This window comes from Neophocaena asiaeorientalis, unplaced genomic scaffold (assembly GCF_003031525.2).
Source record: "Neophocaena asiaeorientalis asiaeorientalis breed wild unplaced genomic scaffold, Neophocaena_asiaeorientalis_V1.1 scaffold534, whole genome shotgun sequence".
Classification (NCBI taxonomy): Eukaryota; Metazoa; Chordata; class Mammalia; order Artiodactyla; family Phocoenidae; genus Neophocaena; species Neophocaena asiaeorientalis.
In genome coordinates, this window is record NW_020172826.1 from 21,304 (window position 1) to 32,003 (window position 10,700).

The 10,700-nt window shown below is 40.3% G+C and overlaps 1 protein-coding gene across 1 annotated transcript in view; it reads right to left on the reverse strand.

Moving 5' to 3' along the window:
- The window catches only part of LOC112397690 (bifunctional 3'-phosphoadenosine 5'-phosphosulfate synthase 1-like), a gene marked incomplete at its 3' end in the record, with an annotated part of 29,988 nt that overhangs the window by 14,802 nt on the left and 4,486 nt on the right, over nucleotides 1-10,700 (reverse strand). The window contains exon 2 of the mRNA XM_024741962.1: nucleotides 3,191-3,305. Within this exon, the coding sequence (XP_024597730.1) occupies nucleotides 3,191-3,305 (115 nt within the window). The remainder of the gene's footprint in view (nucleotides 1-3,190; nucleotides 3,306-10,700) is intronic.

Here is a 10,700-nt window from a genome sequence, read left to right on the forward strand (position 1 = left end):
TATACATACATGTGTACGTGTTTATGTATATATTTAATTTGAAACAAAGAACAGACACTGCTGAAAACTGAACTAATGACACAAAATTTCACTGAGATGATTATAGTGAACGTAGACAAAAAGGCTAGGAAATCAAAGTGGTTAGAGAAAATTAATAGATAATGCAAGACAGATAATCCAAAACTAAGGTAAAGAAAACTGGTATACCAAAGAGAAACCAAATGTACTAGATTGAAGAGCGTCCTCCCCAAAATTCACATACAGCTGGAACCTCAGAATGTGACCTTATTTGGAAACAGGGTCTCTGTGCATGTAATTAGTTAAATTAAAATGAGGTCACACAGGACTACAGTGGGCACTAAACCCAGTGACTGAAATCTTTATAACAAGGCCATCTGAAGGCGAAAGCAGAGACTGGAGTGGTACCTCTACAAGCCAAGGAATGCTAAGGATTGCCAGCAGAACCAGACGCTAGGAGAGAGGCATGGAACAGATGCTTCCCCAGAGCTGACAGAAGGAACCATCCTTATTTCAGATTCCCAAACTGTGAGAGAATAAACTTCTGTTGTTTGAAGCCACTCGGTTTGTAGTGATTTGTTACAGTGGCCCTGGGAAACTCATATACCAATCAATGTAAAAATATAAAACCAGAAAGTTTATCCGAAATAAGATGTAAGAAAAAACAGTGTTCCAAGAAAATGACATACAAACCACTCCATACCTGGACAGATCTGGTTAAGCTACTGAATTGCAAGAAAAAGAAAGAAATCATGACTTCCGTTTCCAACAATATCAAAAAAAAAAGTGAAGGCTATAAATTTGACAACATAATTAACAACCTTGATCTGATGAACGTATATAGAATATTGCCCACATCAGGGGAACACATTTTCTTTACAAATACACATTTATGAAACTGATTATATCCTACACTGTAATAAAGCAAGTACCAAAAAAATCTGATAAAAGTATTTATAAGCATCATTAGTGGTAAAATAAATGGAATATACCATGTTTAAGAAAAGGAGTACCCAATATTCTAAAGATCAATTTCCTCCCAAATTGACCTTTAGATACAATGTAATCCCAAATCAAATCCCAACTGGATTTTGGTGGAATTAGTTAAACCTATTACAAAATTTATACAATACAAAGAGCCAAAAAAAAAAAAAAACAGTCAAGACATTCCTAATGAAGAAGGTAAGAGGATTTACTCCACTAGATTTCAAGACTCTACAAATATATAGTAATTAAGACAGTGTGGCAATAACAGAGCAACAGACAAGTATACCAGCGGAATAGATCAGAGCTCCCAGAAACAAATCCACACATAAGTGGAAACCTGATCTATGACAGCTGGCACAGCAGATCAGAGAAAAAGGATACCCTCATCTTGGGACAACTGATTATCCATATGGAAAGAAAAGAAAATGGATCCGTCCCTCACACTACACGCAAAAATCAATTGCAGAAGGAAAAGGGCCTAAACGAGAAAAGCAAAACTTCTGAAAGAAAATATACAAAAAGAAGTAATTCTTCAGGCATGCAGATGAAAAAAGGGAAGCTCCTTAGAAGAAGAAGAAAAAAAAATTGGATTAGTCACAACATTTAATAGTAGAAATGTCTGCCTCTTATGACAACTTGGCCGGGTAAAATATATATTTGGTTCATACTTTCTTTGTCCTGGAATTCTTAAAACATTACTCCAACATAAAAACCCAGGGAATTCAGAATCCAATGGAAAGCCATCTTATAAAAACCACTGAACAAAAAAATACAGACCATAAAAACTTGACTCAAAGAAAGAGCTCATGAGTGGGCATGCTGTAATAAAAGAACTGACGGGAAGGTGGTAAGGTTGAATCAATTTACTTACAGAACTCAAATACAAACACCTATGGAAATTTAAGATTTGGAACAGAATGTGTCACAAGCCTAGACACTATAAATGTAACAATTTAACATCAATCTAGACTTAAGAATGAGGAGATGGGAAGAACTCAAAAATGTTCTCTTCTTTCATACAGAAACACACAGACCTATCTACAGTTGAAATTTTCAATTTATAAAAACAGAAAATGGGAATGCTGTTTTTTGGCAATCAGCAAAAGTTTTAAGGATGGGTAATATCCATGTTGACAAAGACATTGGAAAATGGACCCTCATCCACCTTTGGAAAATAAATAGGTATAAATTTTAGTGGGTTGTATGGCTGTCGGCATAACTGATGCCAACTTGGTGCTTCTTTGTCATCAAGGCTTTGTAGTTAACAGATTAATGTTCGTTAGGTCCAGGTGGCCTCTATGCTCTGTTAGTCCCCAAACAATGATGAAGACCTTTGCTAATATATTCCTGGTGCCCAGAAGACTAGTTACCCATTCATAAATCGTGACTTAGGAATATACTTCCTGTTTCCAAGCACGTACCCCCGTACCCTAGGTTAACTATGAAATTGTCCCAGTGGCCCCTCAGCAGTGCAGAGTGCAGCTGTGAATGCTTCCAGATCACTGTTTGCCAGATCCCACCCTGTGAGTAAGTTACCCTATAACATAAACTGATCCACTGATTACATGGAGCTGCCTGCCTTGCTTTTCAGTCTCAAGACTCCTTCTCAATTCAGTGGGTACTTTTCATTCCCTCTGTCCTCCAGCATGGGTAAATTGGCAAGATGCAACAAAATGTTATTTAAAACTCTTAGAAGTGAAAAAAGATCCATCATTTTTAAAACCACCTCCAAAACCTGGATCAATTTACCCTTTCAAAGAGAGATTCTGGGAAAATCAACACAAGAATCAATCAGAAGCCAAAGCAAAAGAAGAATCATTAGAAACTGATTGTGTGAAATTCTTTACCACTCATTCTTTCTCTTCATATGGTCTACATTATTAGCCATCTTGAAGGCAGAATCCAGGTCCTATTTGCATGCAGAATTTTATAGAATGTACAGTAGTTATCAACTAGAAAGTAGTCTTAAGCTGCATTCTGATTTTTCCCCTTTAACAGCAATTTTGTAAAGAACGAAAGGAATTACCAAAAGAAAATATGTTATTATTAAGCAACTTTGTCAGTTACATATTATAGTGCTCCAGATACAAGAACAGAGCTCAAAATGTAAGTATCCTTACTCCTGGCTCAAGGCTGTCTATACCACTGCTTTCGAAATAGACTGGCTTGTCTCTCCAGACCATACCTGTTAGCCAAACCGTGCAACCACGAAAGCCACCTCTGGTCCCCACCACCTGACCTCTCTTGTTCCTGCTGACGTGGTGAGCTTGATAGGTGACATTAGTGGCCCTCTGCATCCCCTGGAAAAAAAAGAAAGAATTCTGGTTTACCTGAGTCCCTTAAAAGGTAAACATATATTCCTTGCAAACATACAGTAACTGCCCTATGTAACATGCCAAAAGAAAGGAAAAAGATGAAAACTAACAGCTTTTTCTTTCTTTAGAGTACCTGGCACGGTGTTCAGTTCTTTACAAACACCAATTAATAAGTCTGCAAAGCCCCTCAAGGATGCAGAAATTCCTACTACTGTGGTTTTCCAGATGAAGGTGTTAAACCTGAGAAAAGTTAAATAACTTGCCCCAGTTCCCCTGACTGGTAAGTGGCAGACTCCAGAGCCCAGTCTTCTCACTCATTCATTCGTTCAACCATTGTTTCCTGAGGCCCTACTAAGTACACCAAGTAAACAAAACAGGGTCCCTACTCTCACTGAGCTCATTCCACTGGCAGGAGACAGACCAATAACACTTAATTATTAAATCAGAGAGTGACAAGTGCACTCTGAAAATAAAACAGGGTAAGAATGGAAAGAGAGATAGGGGATGAGTGCCTCTTTAGGCAGGATGATCAGGAAAAACCTCTGAGAAGGTGGCATCTGAGCAGATTCCTGAATGAAGTGTGGAAGGGATGTCTGCAGGTATTGTGAAATGCATGATGAAAAAAATGGAAGGTAATTGTTGTTCTCTCAAATTTTCTTCTCCTTAAACAAAAAGGGCATAAAATTACATAGGTCTCAAAGGATCTTAATAGACGTTTCTCCAAAGAAAACAATACAAATGGTGAATAAGCACATTAAAAGATGCTCGACATCATTAGCCAACCAAGAAATGCAAATCATAACCACGAGATACCACTGCACACTCACTCGATAACTATAATCAAAAAGACAGGAAATGACAAGCGCTAGTGAGGATATGGAGAGATTAGAATCCTCGTACGCTTGCTGGTGGGAGTGTACAGTCACTCTGGAAAAGAGAAGTTCTACAAAACATTAATTGTAATTATCATATGTCCAAATGATTCCCACTCCTAGATTGATGCTCACAAGAAACGAAAACGTGTCCACACAAAACCTGTACACATATGTTCTAGCAGCATGATGCATAAAAGCCAAAAGGTGAAAACAACCCATTTGTCCATCAATTAATAATCAGATAAACAAAACTGTTTAATTGTATGGTATATACATACAGTGGAATATTATCTGGTAATAAAAAGGAATGAAGTACTAATACAACCTACAATACAGACAAACCTCAAAAACATTATGCTGGGCTTCCCTGGTGGCGCAGTGGTTGAGAGTCCGCCTGCCGATGCAGGGGACACGGGTTCGTGCCCCCGTCCGGGAAGATCCCACATGCCGTGGAGCGGCTGGGCCCGTGAGCCATGGCCGCTGAGCCTGTGCTCCGCAACGGGAGAGGCCACAACAGTGAGAGGCCCGCGTACCGCAAAAAAAAAAAAACCATTATGCTAAGTGAAAGATGCCAGTCACAAAGACCACATATTGCATAATTCCATTTATATGAACCATCCAGAATAGGAAAATCTAAAGAGACAGAAAGCAGATTAGTGGTTAGTTACCTCAGGCTGGGATGTTGGGAGAGGAATGTGGAGTGACTTCTGATGGTTATGGGTTTCTTTTCAAAACTATCAAATTGTACATTTTAAGTGGGTAAATTGAACGGTGGGCAAATTATCTCAATAAAGCTGTTTACTAAAATTAAAAAAATGAATCACATAGCCTCTATTTTCTCCTCCTATGGAGCAAAAACATAATTTAGATTCTTTTCAACAAGTTATGCCTTTATAAAATAGGTAAGTGTCAGCATTCTTTTAACAGGGTGTTCGTATTTGATACTGCGTATAGCTCTTATTTTTTTTCAAGACAGTTTTATTCATCATTCACTCAAAGATATGTACTGAATGCACACTACATGCTTGACATTATTCTAGGTGTTGATGAAACAGAAGTGCACAAAACCAGTAAAATCACCGTCCTCCTGGGGCTTCTCTAGTCTTCCCTCCCAGGGCAGAGGTTCTCAAAGCGTGGTCCCTAACCAGCAGCTTTGGCATCTCCTGGGAACTGCTAGAAATGCAAATTATCAGGACCTGCCCCAAGGAGACTAAGTCAGAAACTCTGGGGTGGGGCCTGACAATCTGCATTTTAAAGCCTCCAAGTGACTCAGATGCCAGTTCAAGTTTGAGAACCACTGGACTAACAGGAAAAATAGAGCTGAGAAAAGAAAACACCAAGATAAAGAAGGAAATTATGTAAGTTAGAAATAAGTATCAAAGAGGGGGAAAAAGTAAATAAAGCAAAAAAAGTGAAGAAATGTCATACGAAGTATGATATTTAGACAGGGTGGCCAGAGAAGGCTTCAGCAAAAAGAGGATATTTAAGATCTCTGATGACCTCTGAGGGAAGCACCTTCCAGACAGGGAACAGCAAGTGCAAAGAAAAGTGAAAAAGTAACCGGGGAAATCCAGAATGATTGCTGGGCAGTCCAAACAAGCCGTCTGGAAGCAACAGTCATACATCTAAAACAAGAGCTGTGGCCATGACCATGTTTTCTGCAGCCACGTGAGTGGCTCAGGTTGAGGCACGAAATAGTCAGACTGATTCACCCTTGACCCAGAGGTCTTCAAAATGGGGAACAAACACCCTGATAGGTACATGAACATGGACTTTGTCAAGGGACCATCTCTATCCAGATCTTCAACTTCCAGATGTGTTCTTTTCTAAAACTGGTTGGCCTGAGAAGGTGCCTGAGGTTCAGGATCTCTTTCCCCCTCTCCCTGCACAATTCCCCTAGTGTACAGGAGAAAGCATCTCTGCCCATCTGCATCTTACTCTCACTCACTGCCCTGGGGGTGTCCTCGGGAGCCAAAGGGACAATTGGACAATTCTTTTAATAGGCCCACCACAAAAGCTGCACCCCTCCCCCACTAACCATCTCATTAGCAGATGTATCCATAGTTCCAATAATCACAAAGAATTCTACTATGGGTCTCCCAAACCATTTCCTTTCAATTAAACTGATGAAGCAAACATAACTTTCCAGCTCTGCATTTCCAGGATTTTAAACAAAACCCGGGGTGTCTGACCCAGACATCTGTGTCTCCCGGGAAGCAGCGGCCCCTCTTTCCTGAGGTATCCAGTTTTAGCTCCCAGGCAGGCAGCCTGGGAGGAGAGGAGACAGGAGCTGGGTCTGCTGGAAGGGGACAGGGCAGGGATAGGGGGACAAGGAGAGTGCTATACACATTAGCTGCCTACACTTGCAGAACCTGTTTGACTTCGTCATTTTGTTTCGGGATTTTTTTCCAAGTTACTTTGCTTTGGGGCAAGAAGAAACATGTATTTAATGAGTTTTAATTCATTTTGGCACCATAAAATATCTTCTGCTTTTCTTTTTAAATTGAGTAGAATGTATAAAAACTGAGAAGCTACAAAATGCTGAGGCTGTGGTTGAGAGAAAATATAACACAAGAGATTGTTTTAATCACTAGAAAAGTATGCTCCCTCCGGGCTTCCTGCCTCCCGCATTTAAAAAAATTCTGGCAGTAACTATGGCAGTCTGGGTACAAGGAGGCTTACTGTTTATGTATGCTTGATATTTTCCATATTAAAACACAAACTTAAAAAAAGATTTGCCACAAACTCCTACCTCCTGGTTTTTCAGAATAAATCAAAGAGCACTTTTAAAAACTCTTAGAATTGCAAGGTGGTGGGTGTATGCCTGAATTTTACTAAAACTCTAAAGGTCACTTCCATATGTAATCTTCTAGTTCCCCTTCCCCTCTTTTCCTTTTCCACCCACTCTAGCCAAAGCCTTCCTGTAATCCCGCCAGGAAAACATGACATTAGCGGGTGCATCAGTGAGTTATTTCCTTCCAGCTCTCCATTCCTGTTCTCAGAGTCTTCAATGCCCTAGTTTCTATTCACAGAACAATGAAATGAGGCTTATCAGGGAAGGAGACAAACAATGAAAAGAGAAAGACACCTTTACACTATGACAGGCCCCTGCCTCCCACTATGGTGACAGCGGGGCTTTCCCTACAAACATGATGGGGACGTGTCCTCTACGAGTGGTTGTGCTTTCGTGTACTTTACTGTACAATACTGTATAGAGTACAGTAGTACAGTATCTTTATTTCAAGCCCAGGATGTCCAGAAGCAAGCATAAAAGCAGCAGTGATGTAGCCAGTACTGTACTGTACTTTTCAAGGTATGTACTGTAAGATTAAAAATGTTTTATTTTTTGTGTTTGTTTGTTTTTTATTTATTATTTTTGTGAAAAGTATATAAACCTATTACGGTACAGTACCATATAGCCGACTGTGTTAGTTGAGTACCTAGGCTAACTTTGTTGGACTTACAAACAAATTGGACTTATAAATGCGCTCTCGGAACGGAACTCATTCATACGTAGGAGACTTACTGTACATGAATGTTCACAGCAGCATTATGCATAGCAACTGAAGAGGAGAAACAACTCAAATGTTCATCAACTAATGAAAGGATAAGCAAAATGTGATACATCCATAAAACATAATATTATTCAAGCACATAAAGGAATGAAGTATTGATACATGCTACAACATGGATGAACCTTGAAAACATTATTCTAAGTTAAAGAAGTTAGACACTAAAGGCCATATATTATATCATTACATTTATAGGAGAGTCTAAAACAGGGAAATCCAGAGACAAAAAGTAGATTATTGGTTGGCAGGTGCTACAGAGAGGGAAAGGGGAAGGATAGGGAATGATTGCTAATGGGTACAGGGTTTCTTTTTGGGGTGATGAAAATGTTAAAAGTAGATATTGTGATGGTTATAAAACTGTAAATATACTAAAAAAACAATGAACTGAACACTTAAACATATGAGAAATAAAGACAGAGGAAAGGGATGCAACCATCAAAGAAACTACAGAGAAGAATAAGAACAATGGCTGCAGTCATCTAACTGGATTTCTATATGTACTGTCCAATATTTCCACTGTTTACTCAGCTAAAACTTGCTTGGTAGAGAACTGTGTCCTTAGGAAAGGATATTTCACGGAAATAACTACCACTTAGGTAAATACCAAAATAAAAACAACAAGCGAAAAAAAAAAAGTCTCTTCATTTGAGCTAATTACTTAGTAATTTGCTTTCAAAACAATTCAGGGTTGGATTTTACTGTTTTGTTGTTGGTATGCTATGGGTAATTGATCCATCTCAGAGCAAAAGATGGTAACATCCTAGCTGGTGGAGGAGAAAATGCTAGTATCGGATTTTATTTTAAATTACTAGTTTTGCATTTCAGAGTTACCTAATTTATTTCCCCTTTTTCTTACTCAAAGTGAAGAATAGAACAGAGTTTCTCAACCCCAGCATTAATGACTTTTGGGCCTCAGCATTAACGATAATGCTTTGCTGTGGGGACTGTCCTATGCACTGCAGGATTTGTAGTGGCATCCCTGGCCTCTACCCAGCAGATGTCAGAAGCAACACCCCCTACACACACACACACACACACACACACACACACACACACACACAAATGTAACAACCAAAAATGTCTCCAGATATTTTCCAAACACCCCCCTGGGGGAAGTAAATTTTTACCTGGTTGAAAATCACTGGAGAAGAAAACTACTCCTCAAAGGTCAATGTAATAGAGCCAAGTTGGGGAAGCTTACTTCATATTTCAACTTTAGAGAAGCCACTATGCTAAAGGGGAGGCTAACTGACAGCTGGGTACCCTGCCGGAGCCAGGACTACAGAATTGCCCAAAACCGTGATTCCAAAGTGGCTACCATCTCTCGAAATTTCCTTCCCCGGGGAAGAAAGTAAGAACAAATACACGAGTACAGAAATATACACATAAGTATGAAAAAATGTCAGCAGCCATCCCAAAGTTACTACCTAGACCTGTCCAGTATAACTTTCTGAGATGATGAAAATGTTCTATACTGCACAGTCCAATACAGTGGCCACAAGCTTCCTATGGAAATGTAGCACTTGAAACATGGCACGTTTCATCTTAGTTTAACTAAATTTAAGTTGCCACAGGTGGCTAGTGGCTACCAGATTGGACCATGCGGAGCCAGACCCTGCTGTCATTCTTCCCGTTCTTGTTTTCAGTCAACACGGAGTGCATTCTTGGTAAAGTCCAGTTCTCCTTCTCCTTTAGGCAACTTTTCCAGCAGTATCTCCCTAGCTTCCAGGGAAGGAAACTCAGTAGCTGCCCCTGCACACAGCCAGGCCAATGCTCTGAAGGAGGAATACATGGCTTTCCATATGCTGTGTGTTCCATTTCTGCATGCTTGCTTCATTTTTGGACCACCTCAGTCTTCCCCCAAATCCAGAACGGGCTGCTGGCCTTCTATGAAAGGCATCGAACAGTATGAAGGACAAATTGTTCAGAAAAGGGAGAACTGATAAAAAGGAAAAATATCTCATTCATTTATTTGCTTTTCGATTAACCCTCTCCCAGGTAGAATGTAATATCCATGAGAGCAGGACCGTTGGCTGTCTTTTTACCACTGCATCCCCAGCACCTGGAACACAGGCACACACAAAGCAGGTGTCAAATATTCGATGACGTAATAAATAAGAACACCTTAAACAGTGCTCATGTGCCAGCACTAGAGTGCTCTAAATGTATTAAATAACTGAAACCTCATTATAACCCTATGAGCTATGCCCTATTAGCTCCACTACAAGCTGTGTTTCATTATCCACATTATTACATTTGAAGACAGTGAGGCACAGAGGAGTTAGGCAACATGCCCAAGATCACACAGGTAGTAAGTGACAAAACCATAATTTTAATTCTACCACGTATGGGGCTTATTCTCTTACTTAAGCTGTGCTAAGTTACTAGTAAGTTATCTAAGACTTTTAATAACAGAAGTACCGAGGCCTACTCAGTACCCTAACCCTTATCCCCATCCTGTTATATAAGGAAAAGCTCCGTGTAGACGCAAAACCTCTATAACGAAATATGATTACATGATACACGATAATAGCAGACTGCAACATAACACAGAGGTGCACAAAGAATTCAGCCTATGTGCAACAGTGTGTGGACACAGGAGGCCACAGTTTCAGTACAGGAGCCCAAGGCTCTTAAGATTTCCACAAGTGATAAAGGTCAACAGGCATCAGGGCAGAAGGAAAGGCTTGTGTAAAACCCTGAGGATGCAAGGTATAGAAAGAGAGTTGGGGCTTCCCTGGTGGGGCAGTGGTTGAGAGTCCGCCTGCCAATGCAGGGGACATGGGTTCGTGCCCCAGTCCGGGAAGATCCCACATGCCGCGGAGTCGCTGGGCTCGTGAGCCATGGCCGCTAAGCCTGTGCGTCCGGAGCCTGTGCTCCGCAACGGGAGAGGCCACAACAGTGAGAGGCCCGTGAACCGCAAAAAAAAAAAA